The sequence below is a fragment of the Urocitellus parryii genome, chromosome 3 (genome assembly GCF_045843805.1).
Source record: "Urocitellus parryii isolate mUroPar1 chromosome 3, mUroPar1.hap1, whole genome shotgun sequence".
Taxonomy (NCBI): Eukaryota; Metazoa; Chordata; class Mammalia; order Rodentia; family Sciuridae; genus Urocitellus; species Urocitellus parryii.
In genome coordinates, this window is record NC_135533.1 from 203,980,286 (window position 1) to 203,996,712 (window position 16,427).

At 55.5% G+C, this 16,427-nt stretch overlaps 1 protein-coding gene across 5 annotated transcripts; it reads left to right on the forward strand.

Moving 5' to 3' along the window:
* Positions 1–756: 756 nt before the first annotated feature.
* On the forward strand, positions 757–10,557 carry Fkbp8 (FKBP prolyl isomerase 8). 5 transcript variants are annotated; one of them, XM_077796327.1, is made up of 9 exons: positions 757–780; positions 3,032–3,339; positions 6,120–6,289; positions 6,378–6,466; positions 6,768–6,988; positions 7,379–7,551; positions 9,093–9,170; positions 9,566–9,697; positions 10,074–10,557. In XM_077796327.1, the coding sequence occupies exons 2-9, from the start codon at positions 3,057–3,059 to the stop codon at positions 10,158–10,160; spliced, it is 1,233 nt and encodes a 410-aa protein (XP_077652453.1). In that variant the 5' UTR covers positions 757–780; positions 3,032–3,056; the 3' UTR covers positions 10,161–10,557. The 5 variants fall into 5 exon arrangements, with proteins under 5 accessions (XP_077652453.1, XP_026245809.1, XP_026245808.1 ...); XM_026390024.2 differs by lacking the exon at positions 757–780 and adding an exon at positions 1,414–1,509; XM_026390023.2 differs by lacking the exon at positions 757–780 and adding an exon at positions 1,427–1,530.
* The last annotated feature ends 5,870 nt before the right edge of the window (positions 10,558–16,427 follow it).

Sequence of the window (16,427 nt, forward strand, 5' to 3'; positions counted from 1 at the left end):
TTGGGGTTGTACGGCTCAGGGCTCAGTGGTAGAGCACTTGCCTAGCATGTGTGAGGCCCTGGATTCAATTCTCAGCACTGCATATAAATAAATAAAATGAAGGTTCATTGACAACTTAAAAAAAATTAAAAACAACAACACTGAAGTTTATAGATGATGGTAAATAATCCAAGTTCCTCAGAACTAAGCCTGACCCCTGACTGGGGACTTCTCATATCCTGGCTGCCTTGTGCTGTGATTTCTGAGCAACCACTGGCCCCCACTCTGGCTTTTCTGTCAAACACTGAGCAGGTGTCAGGACTACAACAATGAGAAACAACAGAGCTTCCCCGGCTGCTGGCGGTGGTGTCCAGTGTTTTGGGCATGGCAGAGGTGAATCAAATGACACTCACACAAGTAAGCCAGTTATGAAGTAGAGCTTCACAAAGCCTGGAGGACAGCTGGGGAGGGGAGAGGGCGGGTTACCAGGCTTTGCCTTGAGGAGGTCAGGGAGGACTTCCTACAGGCGGCAACCTCAGAGCTCTGATCTTCAAAAATCAGTTACTGCCTCCAGTGAGAGCCACCTCCAAAACCCAGCCTCTGACTCATCCATTTATTTTTTCATTTATTGAGCTCCCATGGGTAGTCAGGCATTGTTCAAGGAGGTGCTGGGCACAAAACTGGTGAAAATCCCTGTCGGGATATGGGAGAGTGAGGTGGGTGGGTGGGGTGAAGGACAAAGCCAAAGGAGGACACCATTCTAGCAGGATTACCTGCTGGGAGCAAATTAAACAAGAGCTGGTAAGGTATAGTGCCCTGTTTCAAAATAAGGGGATCCACAGAAACCTTTCTAATCGATAGTGCACACCTTCTCACCCTCTGGCAGAGGTGCATGGAGGAAGAACTTCTAGTGGTCTTGCTGGCTCTGTCGCCCACCTGGCTGTTATTGAGTGCCTCCTGTATGCACCAGGAAACCTTCGGGAAGCAGAACGTGATAGGTGGGGGGTGTTCTGCGTGCCCTTGGGCACGTGCTTCCCCTCTCGGGCCTTAGGTCCACTTCTGTAACTAGGGCTTCGGGGTGTCATCCGGTAGTCTCATAGGTGCCTGGACCCCCAAGCTGTCTACTTCAGGAAACATTTAGTAGTGTTTTCCCAACAGCCGCCAAGGTAAGAATGCATGGAGAAGGGTGTTTATCCCCATTTTACAGATGCGCAGGGTGAAATTCTGATGGGAGCCAGGCACAGCACTGGGCTGCGCGGTAATCACGGGCCTTAGGATTCCAACCCTTGGCCCACTCGCCCCCGCCCCAAAAGGCCCAGAAGCTTCTGCCCCTTTAAGAACGTCCCGCGGAGCAAAGCAGGAAGGAGGCGGAGCCTGCTCCCGGGACGGACGTGTGTGAGAACCAGTAGACGCGGCCGTCGCGGCGGCGGCGGCCAATGGTCGCGGCGGAGGCGGGGCTGGGCGCCCGAACCTGGTTCCCGAGGCGCGGCGGCAGCGGCTGGGGGCGGGGAGGGGGGCGCAGGACCCCAGGTGGGGGTCCCGGAGCCGGAGGCACGTGTCCCGGGGCGCCGGCGGGGTTGCGCCGGCCCTGGGCGCTGCCCTGGCCTGGGCTGGTCCGGAGGCCGGCGCGGCGGGGGCCGTAGCCGATGGGCGGGGCGAAGGGCCGTGGGGGAGGCGAGCTGGGGGCGCGGGGGTCGGCAGTGTCCTAGGGGGCGCAGCCAGGCGCTGGCGGCCGGGGGTAGGGGCCGCGGGGCGCGGAGGAGAGCCGGTCTGGCGGCTGTAGACGCGGACGTGCTGGGCTGGGGGCGCCCAAGGGGTGCGGGGTCGGGGCCCCAGATTAGTGGCGTCAGACCGGCCTGGGGCGTTGGGGGCTTGGGTGGGTGGTTGACGGAGGGCCAGACCCAGGTAGGGGGCGTCCGGAGAGCGTAGGGCGTTATGGGATTGGGAGCCAGACGTCTGGGGACACCCGGGTGTTTACGGGGCGACAGCGCCGCTGTGGGGGGGCTGGCCCTGACTAGGGGTGGTGGTGGGGGAGGCCCATTTGTGTGGGCGCAGGGGATTGTGGGGGTGGGCGCTGGGAGGGTCTCAGAATGTGGCTCGGATCCCGGAAGGAGCCTGGCAGGTGAGGATTATAGAGGAGGGGATGCTGTGGGTGAGTGATGGCTTGGTCTCCTGAGCTGGGGGCCTAGCTCGGATTGGTGATAGGACAGCCAGAGGTGGGGGCTCCCTACAGGCCTTGGGCAAGGGAGACAGGCCTGGGGCAAGGAAAAAGCTGTGGAATGCCTGGGGGGGGGTGTCTCTCCTACTCCGAAGGTTGCTTTGAGAGGTTGGGAAGGAGGCTGGATGGCTAGAGAAAGGTCTCCCTTGGCGGGCGGGAGGGCAGGTAGGGGGAGATTGAGGCTGGGGTCATTAGCTTCAGGGTGTGGGAGCATGAGGGTTCTAGGTGATTTGGGTTGGTGCTGGTGGTTGTGGGGAGGGGGATCTCTTTGGGAGATGGGACAATTGGGAGTAGAAAGCCCTGGTAATGATTCAACTTCACAAGTGGCTCAGAGGCTATAAAAATGGCTTCCCCCAAGGCCTCAGGGGCTGTTCCCAGCCAAAAAACCAAACAAATGTAAAAAACCCAGTGACTCTTTATTGGCATTTAATCAGATAAAGCCCCAGGGATTGGAACCCCATGTTTCAATTCTGCCCCTGCAGTTGGCTTGCTCTGGGACTTTGGGCAAATGGCTATGCCCCACTGGGCCTCAATTTCCTTTTCTGCAGTTGGGGGTGGAGTTCCCTACTTCCTGGGGTGTTTATAAAGATTAAAAATAATATAAAGATTAAATAATAATAATAATAATAAGCCCTGATGCTCAGGGCTTGATGAGTGGGTTGTTAATTTCTTTCAACAAGTCTGGGTTTGTTGTTATACCCACTATATAGATGAGGAAACTGAGGGCCACAATTCCTGAGTCACACAGCAGGCGATCAGCTTGCAGGAAATGGGTGGTGTGGATAATTTGAGAGGCTAGGTGGGATTCTTATCCCCATCTGTAACCCTCCTCAGGGCCAGTTCCCGTCCCCCCAGCAGTATGGCATCCTGTGCGGAGCCCTCAGAGCCCACTGCCCCACCGCCTTCTGTCCCACCACTTGAAGACTTCGAGGTGCTGGATGGAGTTGAGGATGCAGAGGGTGAGGAGGAAGAGGAGGAAGAGGATGATGATGACCTGAGTGAGCTGCCACCTCTGGAGGACATGGGACAGTCCACTCTGGAGGAGGCTGAGCAGCCTGGGGCCCTGGCCCGAGAGTTCCTGGCTGCCATGGAGCCAGAGCCTGCCCCAGCCCCGGCTCCAGAAGAGTGGCTGGACATCCTGGGTAAGGAGCAGGGGTGGTTTGGGTTGAGCCACAGCCCAGGGTGCAGAATGACCTTGGACCAGGCCTTCTCATCCCCTGAGCCTTGTTTCTCATCTCTGCTGTGAGGGTTGAAAGTAACCTGGTAACTATGGTGATTGTCAGCCAGTGACAACTGCTTGAGATGCTTCATGTTCATGAACTCCATTCATTCTCTCTCTCTCTCTCTCTCTGTCATACACGCACACACACACACACACCATGTGCTGTGTCTCTTTTTCCCAGAACTGTTAGCAGCGGCCCAGAGAGGCTGAGTCACCTGCCCGGAGCCACATAGCTATCGGGCTGATTGCCAGCGGCTCCCAACCCCTACTGCATCTTTTCTGGGCAATTGTCTGACTGGTGCCAATCCCAGAAAAATGCCCCCTAAGGTCAAATAGATCTGAAGAATGTCCTGTTCATCCCTCTGGCTGGTTTACTGTACTCATTACTATTCTTTTTCTCCCCCTGGTGCTGGGGATTGAACCCAGGGCCTCACACCTGCTAGGCAAGCTCTGTACCACTGAACTGTACCCATAGCCCTTTTATTTTGTTTGAGACAAAACAAAATAAAAGGGCCTAAGGCTGGCTTTGGAATGTTCCACCCTATCTGACTTCCTTACTGTCCTTAAATGCTTTATATCTGTGAAGTACCATTAGCAATTATTGTTATATTTGGGGGAGGATTTTATTTATTTATTTATTTTTTGCTGCAGTTCTGGAGATGGAACCCAAGGCCTTGAATGTGCAAGTGCTCTACCACTGAGCTCCTGCCCAGCCCCTCCTGAACTTGGGGCCTGGGGGAGGGGGCCTCATTATCACTCTAAATGTTCAAAGAAGTCCTGCAAAGAAAGACACTCACACTTCCTCCTCTCCCTTGTGCTATTTCAGAATTCTGAAAATAAGAGAAATGTTAATATTCTGTAGAAAATATGTTGCCACTAATCCTGATATCCGACATAGTGAGTGATTATTGCTCTTATGATAAATGATCCATCATCACCACTGTTGATAATACCAGTGGGCTGCGGGTGTGGCTGAGTGGTAAAGCACTCTGGGTTCAATCCCCAGTACAGGGGGGAAAGAATTTACTCCCTCCCCAACACCAGGTAATACTTCCTGAGCGCTGGCTCCACACCAGTCCCGTGTGGCATGTCACTGGATCCTTCCAGCAGCCCTTTCTGATTCCATCTCTGTTAATGGAGAATGGGCTCCATGAGGCCAAGACACTTGCCCAAGGTCACCCAGCCTCCCTAGGTGTGGTAGAGTTGGGCAAGTTGTTTCCCAAGGGTGTTAAGTGTGAGAGCTGTGAGCTCCCCCTTGGAGCACTAGTGTGACACTGTATTTGTGCAGCCTCTTTCTGAGGTCAGAGTTGGGGCCTCCAGGCAGGGACTGTGCAGCACCTTGGGAGAGCACTTGCCTAGCTGTGGGAAGCCCTGGGTTTCATTCCCAGCATCTCAGAAAACCGAAAAAAAAAAAAAAGAGAGAATTGGGGTTTTCATTTTCCAGACACAGAATCAGCCCTTGAGGGGATGTGGTTTGCCCGGAGTCCACCCTAGGAGAGGAGGCAGGGCCTGGCTGTGACTGTGACTTCCAGCCTGTCCGTCATCAGAGCCCACAAACCTTATGACCCAGGGGTCTGTCGGATCACTGGGTCTCAGACTGAATGCTAGGTGTGTACAAGTAGGAGTGTAACACAGACATTTAGAATTTTCTAGAATATTTCAGAATAAGGATGCCTTCATCAGTGTCTCTAATCTTTAGGCTAGAATCCACTCAGACTTGCAGAGTATTCTAGAGCATCAGAATGTGGCAGGGTGTAGGCCAGCGTGGGAACTGAGCCCCTGGCCACAGACCCTGGCTGCCCTCTTGCTCAGCAGTCTTTGCCCTCGCTGCCCTGGGGCTCTGTTTGGAGGAAAGCTGGGGGAGCTCTGAGGAAGGCCCAGCTCAGGTCACCTGCCCTCTCTCTGCTCTGTTGTCTGCTGTCTAACGTGGGTGCTGGAAGCAGTCATCCCAGCAGTTGCCGTGGGGTGACAGTGGGTGGCAGGCTCCTAAGTGCCTTTGCAGGGGTGCTGAGCCTTGTGCCTGCTCAGCTGGCATTGGCGTTGGCTGTTTGGTGGTTCCTGGGATGGCCTGGGGCATGGGAGAGACAGCAGCCGGAGTGGCTGAGAGTGTGGACAGTGGTCTCCTGAAGTCACGGGGGCATCAGGAGCTACTTTTGCTCACAAGCCCTTTGACTCTGTTTAATATTTAAACTTGGTGCACGTCGTGCTTCCGTAGAGACGTACTCGCAGCACAGCAGTGGTTACAAACCAAGCAAGGGCTTGCTGGGTGCCCCTGGGAGGCCCTGTGACTGCCTCATTTCATGGCTGGGTAAACTGAGGCCCAGACATCCCAGGGCTGGGGTTTGAAGCCCGAGGAGGGGCCTACTCCAGTATCTCTTCTGGACCTCTCTGTCTGGAACAGCTGTTGGTCACTGAGCCAGTTCCCAGCACCAGCATCGTCGCCCCTAAATCTGTCCTGTTGGAGCTGGGGAAGTGCCTCAGTGGCAGTGCACTTGCCTGGCAAGGCCCTGGGTTCCATCCCCAGCACCAGAAAACAGATCTGCCATGCCCACTGTCCAGCCTCCTTGGGTCAGCCGGCTTGGCAGTGGCAGGGTGGTCATCACGTGTTTAGCTCGCACCCTCTGCAGCCAGCAGAGCTTGGCGGGGGCTTGGGGACATAGGGCCACCCAATGACAGGTTCGTGTCCCTGCTTCCTGGCAGGGAATGGGCTGTTGAGAAAGAAGACACTGGTCCCAGGCCCACCTGGCTCAAGCCGACCTGCTAAGGGGCAGGTGGTCACCGTGCAGCTGCAGATGTCGCTGGAGAATGGCACACGGGTACAGGAGGAGCCAGAGCTGGTGTTCACCTTGGGCGACTGCGACGTCATCCAGGTTGGAGAGGGAGGAGGTGGGTGGGGGCAGGATGGGCACCTTGCCAGGCTGGGCTGTACCTGAGTCCCTCTGGCCCTGTCCATCCCAGGCCCTGGACCTCAGTGTCCCCCTCATGGACGTGGGCGAGACGGCCATGGTTACTGCTGACTCCAAGTACTGCTACGGCCCCCAGGGCAGGTGAGCGCCACCACATGGGTCCCAGCCAAGTGGGGGATGCTGGTGGGGCGTCCCCTGGCACTCCCCATCTGCCTGCTCGCTTTATAGAATAGGCGACTGAGACTTAGGGAAGAACACCTGCTAGCCAAGTCATGCAGCTCAGGGGTGGCAGGGTGACTTCCCTATTTCACTGAGGAGGGGTGGCGATGGGCACAGCTGGAACTTGAGGCCCTTCCCTCCTGCCCCAGAGTCAACCCAGCGAGCCTGGGGCGAGGGCCAGTGCTGCCGGGTCTGAGTGCACCCGCCTGCCCCACCTCCCCAGCAGGAGCCCCTACATCCCCCCGCACGCGGCCCTGTGCCTGGAGGTCACCCTGAAGACAGCCGTGGATGGGCCTGACCTGGAGATGCTGACAGGGCAGGAGAGGGTGGCCCTGGCCAACCGGAAGCGGGAGTGTGGCAACGCCCACTACCAGCGAGCGGACTTCGTGCTGGCCGCCAACTCCTACGACCTTGCCATCAAGGCCATCACGTCCAGCGCCAAAGGTGACCGACTGGCTCTGGGTCAGATCCCCACCACCGCCCCACAGAGGTGTTCCTCCAGCTCAGCTCAGAAGCCCCCAGCCCCGGGGTCCTGGGCTCGGGACCCTAAACCCTCCAGACGGGGCCCCTCCAGCCTTGATGTACCCGAGGCCAGTGGGAATTTCGCGGAGGCGGGTGAACGATGGGCCGTGGCAGGTGGCATCAGTCCCTGTGCCCCTCCAACACTCCCTCCGTGAGGTGCCAAGAACCAGACACTGGAGCCTGGGGAAGGTGTGGCCCTGGCCCCGTAGAGACGGGAGGACCCAGCTCCCCGACCCTGGTGGATGGCAGCCGGCGCGCCTCAGAGGCACGGGTCCTGGGGGCTGGTGGTGCAGTGACCACTGTCCTCCACAGTGGACATGACTTTTGAGGAGGAGGAGCAGCTCCTGCAGTTGAAGGTGAAGTGTCTGAACAACCTGGCCGCCTCGCAGCTGAAGCTGGACCACTACCGCGCCGCCCTGCGCTCCTGCAGCCTGGTGCTCGAGCACCAGCCCGACAACATCAAGGCGCTCTTCCGCAAGGGCAAGGTGGGCCGCCCAGCCGAGTCCCCAGCCCCGTGACCGAGAAAGACAGGCGTCAGCCAACTGAGCTTTCTGGGGTGCAGGTGGAAAACAGGCCCACAGAGGTATAGGGGTATCGCCTGGGTCCCGCTGACTGGTTGGCTGAGGCTAGACCTAAATCCTAAATTCCAGCTTCTCGGGCCCCTTGCTTCTGTCCCAGGACCGCTCTTCCTTGTGTTTCATCCTCCGAGGCTCTGTCTCCTTCTCCTTCAGAGCACAAGCTGAGTTCTGGTCATGGCCCTTGGGATCCTGAGTCATCTGGTTGTCCCCTTCCTCCAGTTCCTCTGCTCTTGAGCTGTCCTGCTCCTCTCCGTCCCCCAGCCTCCTCCCTGCTTGCGTCTAGGCCCCTTCTGCCCCAGGACCTTGGCCAGGCTGTGCCCTGTGCCTCAGGTCACTGTACCCCAGGACCTGCCTGGGTCTCTTAGATCTGGTTCAGGTTTAGTTTTTCTTTTTTGGTGTGTGTGGTGCTGGGGGCAGAACCCAGGGCCTCACACGTGCCAGGCAAGCACTCTACCCTGAGCTGCACCGCCAGCTCCTGTTCAGGATTTTGCTCTGATGTCACCATTTCAGGAGGCCCTCCTCGCCTGCCTCCTTCCCTGCCCTGTCATCTCTTCATTTTTGCTGTGTCACCTTCTGATAGGTAGCACATGGAGGTGTCTTGCCTGTCTATCTGCGCTCTAGGCAGTGGATCCAGGGCACTTGCTGAGGCTGGCCTTGGTCTTGCTGAATTGCTTAGGGCCTCACTAAGTTGCTGGCGCTGGCCTCGAACTTGCAGTCTTCTTGCCTCAGCCTCCTGAGTCGCTGGGATTATAGGCCTGTGCCACCATGTCTGGCTGTTGTCAGCTGGTTTCTAATTTGGGGTGGCAGTAGCATCTACTGTTTGAAAGTGAAGAAACCCACTTGAACAGGTTCAAGCAAAAAGGAGAGATTGTTGGTTCATGAAACTCTCCTGTCCAGGGTAGCTAGCTTCAGGCACGGCGAAATCCAGGCATTCCCAGTGATGTGGGGATGCTGTGCCTTTGTGCCGTGGACTTCCCTCAGGCTCCTTAACCCTCACCCTCACCCCAGCTCCAAAAAGTTCCCCAAAGCTCCAGAATTTTATTCTTTTCCTTAGCAACCGGCTTCCCAGTGGTACTGCCCCATTCAGGCTGGATCTCACTGACCTCCTTGGGTCACATGCCTGGCCTCAAGTCATTCACTGTGGCCTGAACTTCCCGCATGGGAAGTTCCTTGAGGTCATAAGGGAAGGAGGCAGTGAAGGGGGCACCCAGGCGTCCAGCTCAGGCTGAGCCAGACACACGGGAGAAGGGCCGGTTTGGACGGGACAGTGCTGTGCCAGCTGTAGCACTCGGAAGCCAAGGGCGTGGGCACAGACAGAGGGGCCTGGAACCTGGGCTCCTGCTGGAGACGGTGGGGACTGGTCAGGGGGCCAGGAGCTTAGCAGGACTGGGCCTCTTGAAGGAGAGCAAGCCTGCCGTGGTCCCCAGGCATGGCCCCTTTCCCCACAGGTGCTGGCTCAGCAAGGCGAGTACAGTGAGGCCATCCCCATCCTGAGGGCAGCCCTGAAGCTAGAACCTTCCAACAAGGTGAGCAGGACAGGGGTGTCCCAAGGACTTGCTTTGTGGGGCTATCTGGGAAGTCTTGCCTGCAGTCTGCCGTAAGTTTTTCTTCATGTGGCTCTCTGGTGTTCCCAGTGGGCAGGGGATGGGCAGCTAAAGGCCCCTGGCCAGCTTGCTAAGTCCCCGTGACCCCACCCCACATGGACAGGCTGGACTCATGCTGCCAGCCCTCCCGGGGCTGAGGGCACCACCGTCCTGGCCAGGGCCTGTGTCCTTGGCCTTTCTCTCCGTGGCTGTCTCGTGCTCTGCACCGTCTACCCCATTCCTTTGGGCAACGGGGACAGCAGTCCCCCTTTGGTGAAGCACAGAGTGGGCAGACGGAAGCCCCAGGTCCCAGTGGTGCCCACGGCCCCCTCCCACAGACGATCCACGCGGAGCTGTCCAAGCTGGTGAAGAAGCACGCGGCGCAGCGCAGCACGGAGACGGCCCTCTACCGGAAGATGCTGGGCAACCCCAGCCGGCTGCCGGCCAAGTGTCCCGGCAAGGGCGCCTGGGTGAGCAGTGCGTGGGCACGGGACCCTGAGGTCCAGGGCCCGCAGGTAGAGAGTGGGACGCTTCTCATCCCGCACCTGCCGGAGTCCTCTGTCACCGGCTGTGCCGGGGAAGCTGGGGTGGCAGAGGCCCAGCCCTACGCTGACCAGCGCTGAGTCGGGTGTATTGGTGCTGAGGGACCTGGGTGGGGGTGGGGCTCTTCGGGGACAAGGAGGTGACCTGGGGTGGGAACCTGGGGTTTGGGAAAGGCGTGAGGAAAGGCGTGGCCAGCAGGGCTTTGCCAGGAGGCCTGTTTGGAGCATGGTGGGAACAGAGGCCCAGGAAGCCGGTCATGGCTGCCCTCCGCCATCTTGGTCACCTTCTCCCTTTTATTCACAGTCCATCCCGTGGAAGTGGCTGTTTGGGGCGACTGCTGTGGCTCTGGGGGGCGTGGCGCTCTCTGTGGTCATCGCTGCCAGGAACTGATGGACCAGGTGGCTGCCACCCCCTCTGCACACCGTGGACCCCCTGCACTCCTCACTCCCCGGCTCCCTGTCCTCTGTCCTCTGTGGCCTGGCCCCCTCCTCTGGGTCGGGGAAGCAACGATCGGGGGTCACAAAGCCCAGAGAGCAAGAGGGACTGAGACCCCACAGGAGGCAGTGAGGGGCAGCCCAGAGGGAGGGCCTTGTCCCTGCAGACCCAGCTCCGCTTCCCCACCCTGCCCGTGGGGTTCGGTCCCCCTGGGCCGGCCTCAGTTTCCCCTCCTAAGTAGGCCTGGGGGCAGCCCACCCCGCCCAGTTCCCACCTGACCGCCAGCCCTTCCTGCCCTGCCTGCCGCCCTCTGTCCAGGCTCCCCCACAGTGAAATAAAGCCTCCACCCGCACTGCGGCCTCCGGAGCCTCTTTCATTGCCACTTGGGCTGGGGTTCATCCAGGATCACGCAGCGCTGTGGGCTAACAGGGCAGGCTAGAGTGGGGGTCTCCCCTTGGGGCCAAAGACTTGCTTTACAGAGGGAGGAACAGCCTGGAGAAGTGGGGTGATGTAGCAGAGGAACCGCCCACCCAGCTCCACCTGTCACCCGGCCTCGTGAACTTTGTTCTCATCGAGGGTCAGGGACCCCAGCAGGCCCTGACGCGAGCCTGGAGGATCACCCCTTGCTTCAGTGATGTGTCACAGGCACCAGGTTCCTGGCCTCCCAGGACCTGGATGAGCAGCTGGGGTGTGAGAGTACTTGCCCTGGATTTCATCCCCAGCTGGGGGGGGGGAATGGGACCCAGGAGAAGGGTGTGAACACCTGAGTGGAGGTCCAGGGGTGTGGCTGGGGATCCAGGAAGACTCTCCCAGGTAGTGCTGTGCACTGAGACCTCAGTGGCCTCGGGGTATGCTTGTTCATCCAGCCAACAACCCTTTCCATGCAGCAGCACGATGGGTGCAAAGGCCCAGGGGCAGGATCAGGCCAGCGTGTTGGGAGGTTGGTGAGGGTGGGTAGCCAGCAAGGCCGGACTGTGCAGGGCTCCGGGCAGGAGCTACCTCCAATCCCACTGGACTCTCCCCACCACCTGGGACTGGAAATGCCTCCTGTGAGTTGCCCACCATGACAGCCTGCATGGGTAGAGCCAGCATCGGGCCTCATAGCTCATTGGCTCTTCCTGCTGCTCCATCCTGCCCCCAGGAATGAGGAGGTCCCCAAAAGTAGACCTCCACACGTATCGTGTACACCTGTCCCCACAGGACCTGAATCTGTGCCCTATTTCCAGGCCCTTTCTTTCTGCCATTGGAATGGCTATGGGCGGGGGGCAGAAGGCCACAGGTGGCTTGAGCCTGTGCCTCCTTTCCAGCATCAGTCCCCTTTGGTGTCTGTCCCCTAGAAGGGGCCTTCCCTGGAGGCGGGGCTGCAGTTCCCTCAGTCAGAACGCCCTGCCTTTCTCATTCTCACTGACCTGGCCAATGCCCAGCTCTCAGCCACCGGCTGGGCAGCTGATCCTGGATGGTTGGGTGACCTTCCAGCTGGTCCTATGTGACCGTCACTGCTGTCATTCCCAAGTGCTGACCATGTGCTGGAGAAGCTCCAGTACTGGGCTCCCTGTTCTTTGACCACTTTTGTATATTCTGGGGACAAGTCCTTTGTCCCAGAAGGGATTATGACTTCTTTTCTCATTCGTGGCTCACATTTAAATATATATCCTAAAAAGCAGACGTTTAAAATTACAATGAAGTTCAGTTTTTCAGTTTGGTTTTTCTTGTGCTTCCTGTGCAGGCAGTGAGCCCAAGTTTGCAAGATTTTCCACATTTATTTTTTCCTTTGGTGTGTGTGTGTGTGTGTGTGTGTGTGTGTGTGTGTAACTGCAGGCCTTGCACATGCTAGGCAAGTGCTCTATCTCTAGCCACACCCCAGCCCTTAGATTTGTTTTCTAAATATCAGTCTCAGTCCATTTGCTGTTGCTAAAACTGCATACCTGAGCAAGAACATTTATAAAGCAGGGAGGTTTAGCTCTCAGTTCTGGAGGCTGGGGAGTCCAAAAGCATGCTGCTGGCATCTGGCAAGGGCCCCTTGCCTGGTAACTGGCGCTGGACATTGCATGATGAGGCAGCAGACCTGCCAACTCTGCTCTCTAACAAAACCAAGGCAGGGGCCCCACCATGACCCCATCTAATCCTAATTACTCCCCAAAGGGCCCCCTGCATCAATGTAGGAACTTGAGGATTCTTCCCAACATTGCACTGTGGGGGGCATTCAAGACATTGCAACCCTTTGTGGCTTAGATTGGCCTATGATTTACTTTGAGTTCACGTTATGTTTCAGGTTTTGTTTGCAGTGCTGGCGCCGGAATCCAGGACTCTGCATGCCAGGCAGGCGCTCTGCCACTGAGCCCCGTCCCCATCCCTGAGTAATATTTGTGGTGTGAGTTTAGGGTTGAGGTTGGTGTCTATAGAGCTGTCCATTTGTGGTGTGTGTGTGTGTGTGTGTGTGTGTGTGTTTGTACATGGACACAATAACTTCATTTTATTTATTTATTTTTTCTGTGGTCCTGAGGATTGAACCCAGTACAGTGCCTCACACATGTGAGGCAAATACTCGTTAACTGAGCTACAACCCCAGCCCCTCTCCATTTGTTCTTGAAAAGTCTGTGGGGAAGACTTTGTTTCTCCTAGCTTGTGACTGTGGAGTTTTGTCAAAAATCAGCTGGCCACTTGGGCATGGTGGCACACTCCTCTAATCCCAGCAGCTCTGGAGGCTGAGGCAGGAGGTTCAAAGCCAGCCTCAGCAAAAAAAAAAAAAAAAAGAAAGAAAAAGAAAAAAGAAAATGGGGTGGTGGGGTGTGTCTGGGTTAGGTCTGTGGCCCCTGGGCTCAATCCCCAATACTGCATTGAAAAAATACAAGCTGTCACAGCGTCACATGCCTGTAACCCCAGTGACCTGTGAGGCTGAGGCAGGAAGATCCCAAGTTCAAACCAGCCTCAGCAACTTAGCAAAACACTGTTTCAAAATAAAAATAAAAAAGGGTGGGGATGTGGCTCAGTGGTTAAGCACCCCTGGGTGCAGTCCCTGTTACCAAAAATAAGTAAGTAAATGAAACAACAGCTGACTACATGGCATCTCTTCTGGGCTCGGCTCTGCCCCTTGGGTCTTCTTGTCCCCTCAGCCCACCCTGTGCTCTGTCCTGTCTCCTACACTGTCCCTTATTTTCCTTCATTCCCCCCCCCCCCCCGGGATCCAACCCAAGGCCTTGAGCATGCTAAGCACTTGCTCTACCACTGAGCAGCTCTGGTCCCTTCGGGTCCCTCTGGGAGTCACTGGGAATCAACTGTAAAGTGCAGAGTGCACCCGACTGGACTGGTGCAGCCCATGGCTACGCATCCCTAACTCAACTCTTCAAGTCTGTTTTGCCGTTTGGTCTGTGGATCCAAGTCACCAGCCAGGTCTACCCCAAGGAGGTCTTAGGTGCCAGGAGGTTATAGGTGCCACGCCCTGATCCCGAAGCCTTCTGCATGTTAAATACTTCATGTCGGCTGATGTTACTGAGATGGGGTCTCACTATGTTGCCCAGGCTGATTTTTTTTTTTTCTTTTGGTACTGGGGATTGAACCGAGGGGCACAGAACCACTGAGACACATCTCCAGCCCTATTTTGTATTTAATTTAGAGAAAACTCTCACTGAATTGCTGCTTAGGGCCTCGATAAATTGGTGAGGCTGGCTTTGAACTTGCGATTCCCCTACCTGAGCCTCTGAGCCACTGGGATTACAGGCTTGGGCCACGGAGACCGGTGCCCAGGCTTATCTTGAACGTGTGGGCTTAAGGGACCCTCCTGAGTGCCACCTCCTGAGTAACCGGAACTACAGGTGTGTGCCACCACACCTGGCTCCAGACTGTGACTGCTATTGTCTTCCCAGGTGAATTCACAGAGGTTCAGGGAGCCAGCTGGCCAGCTGCGTCCAGGGGTTCCTCCCACATTCTCCTCCACTTAGCGGCCTGGCTGGCTCCACCCTCTGAAACTTTGTTACAGAACTCCTGTGTCCCCGCTGCCCTGTCCCTGCCCTTCTGTGACCCTCCAGAGCCAGGTAGCCCCACCAGCTCCAATATTGACCTGCGCCAGCTCTGCAGATAAACAGCTGGGCCCAGACAGGGGATTGTTGGGTCAGCATCGCCCCAGGCTGGTCCCAGGGATTGCCTTATAGCTGGATCGTGAGCATTGCATGAGGTCATTTATTCACTCAAAATTCTTTTTTTAAAATACCTTTATTTTATTTATTTATTTTTATGTGGTGCTGAGGATGAAATCCAGTACCTCACATGTGCTAGGCAAGCGCTCTGCCACTGAGCTACAGCCTCAGCACTTTTTTTTGTTGTTGTTGTTACTTGGAATTGAACTCAGGGGCACTTGACCCCTGAGCCACAACCCAGCCCTATTTTGTATTTTATGTACAGACAGGGTCTTACTGAGGTGCTTAGGGCCTCGCTGTTGCTGAGGCTGGCTTTGAACTTGCAATCCTCCTGTCTCAGCCTCCCAAGTTGCTGGGATGATAGGTGTATGGCACTGGGTTTCAATACACACATTCACATACACACAAACACACACGTATATATTTTTCATATTTTTTAGTTGTTAATGGGCCTTTATTTATTTATTTGTGATGCTGATGATTGAACCCAATGCCCCACACATGCCGGGCAGGTGCTCATCCACTGAGCCATAACCTCACTCCCTTATTGAGCATCTTTACTCCATGCCAGACACTCTGCTGGGGAGGGATTTTTTTTATTTTTATTTTTTGGTACTGGGGATTGAACACCCAGGTGTGTGTTACCACTGGGCTGCCAAGGCTGGCCTTGAACCTTCGATCCTCCTGCCTCGGCTTCCTGAGTATTTGGGATTACAAGTGTGCACCACCATACTTGACTTTTCTAGTATACATTAAAAATCATCTCGGGGTGGGGTGGGGAGAGGGACTTGAAAGAAAAAAATACAATTGTAATATTTGTTCCTTGAAGATTTAATAAAAATTTGCCTATGGAAAAAAAAATCATGTCTAGGGGCTGGGGATGTGGCTCAGCGGTAGTGCGCTCGCCTGGCATTCGTGCAGCCCGGGTTCGATCCTCAGCACCACATACCAACAAAGATGTTGTGTCCGCTGAAAACTAAAAAATAAATATTAAAAAAAAAAAAAGAAAATCATCTCTAGGGCTGGGGATATAGCTCAGGTGGCAGAGTGATTGCCCAGCATGCACAAGGCCCTGGGTTCAATCCCCAGCACCACCACCACCAAAAAAAAAAAAAAAAAAAAATCGTCTCTATATTCCTTACAATACCTAATACAATGTAAGTAACTGCTGGGTGAACAGTCATTGTGCTGGATTGTTCAAGGACTCATAATAAAAAAACATTCTGCATGTGTTCAGTATAGATGCAATGGTTATTTTCCCAAATATTTTTGATCCACAGTTGGTTGAATTTTAGGATGTGGAACCTGGGGATGTGGAAGGCTGCCTACATAAAAAGGGACCCTGGCTTTGGAGGCAGGCTGGAGAGTATTTAAGAGGGCTCTGGATCAGAAAGATTCCAAGTTCAAGTCCCAGCTTGTCTATACCTCACTCCTCCGAGCCTCGGTTTCTCCATTTGTAAGCGAGGATATTAACGACAAATACCTGAAAAGGGTACTAGGAGTGTCACACGGTCTCACAGGAGAGCGGTGACAGCCGGGGTAATGAGCAAAGGTGCTGGTTTGCTGTGGGGCAGAGGAGGAGGCACAGAACTAAGGAGATCCTCTGGAAGAGCAGAGAGGTTCTTGAACTGTATTCCTCACTCACCTCAAAATCTTCATCCTATAAAGAAACAGAAGGGGCCTGGTGTGTGGCTCAGCAGTAGAGCGCTTGCCCAGCACATGCGAGGCCCTGAGTTTGAGCCTCATCACCACGTAAAAATAAATAGACAAATAAAATAAAGGTATCGTGTCCAACTACAACTAAATACAATATTTTTTAAAAATGAAACAAAAAACCCCCATACAAAACAAAACCAAAAATTTCATTCTGGAACCGCCCTCTGTGACCAGTGAAATGGAAAAGCCCCAGGAGGTGTCCACAGGTTGGGAGGCTGCGAGTCCAGGAGGTGCTCGCTCTGTGCCCTGGACAGGCCAGGGCTGGTCTCCAGTTTCTGCTGCCTATAAACATGAAATGAAAGAGGGACAAAACGGGGTAGATCCTGTGGAAAACAAGCACCTCCTCAAAAGGTCTAACGTAGAATTGTCATAT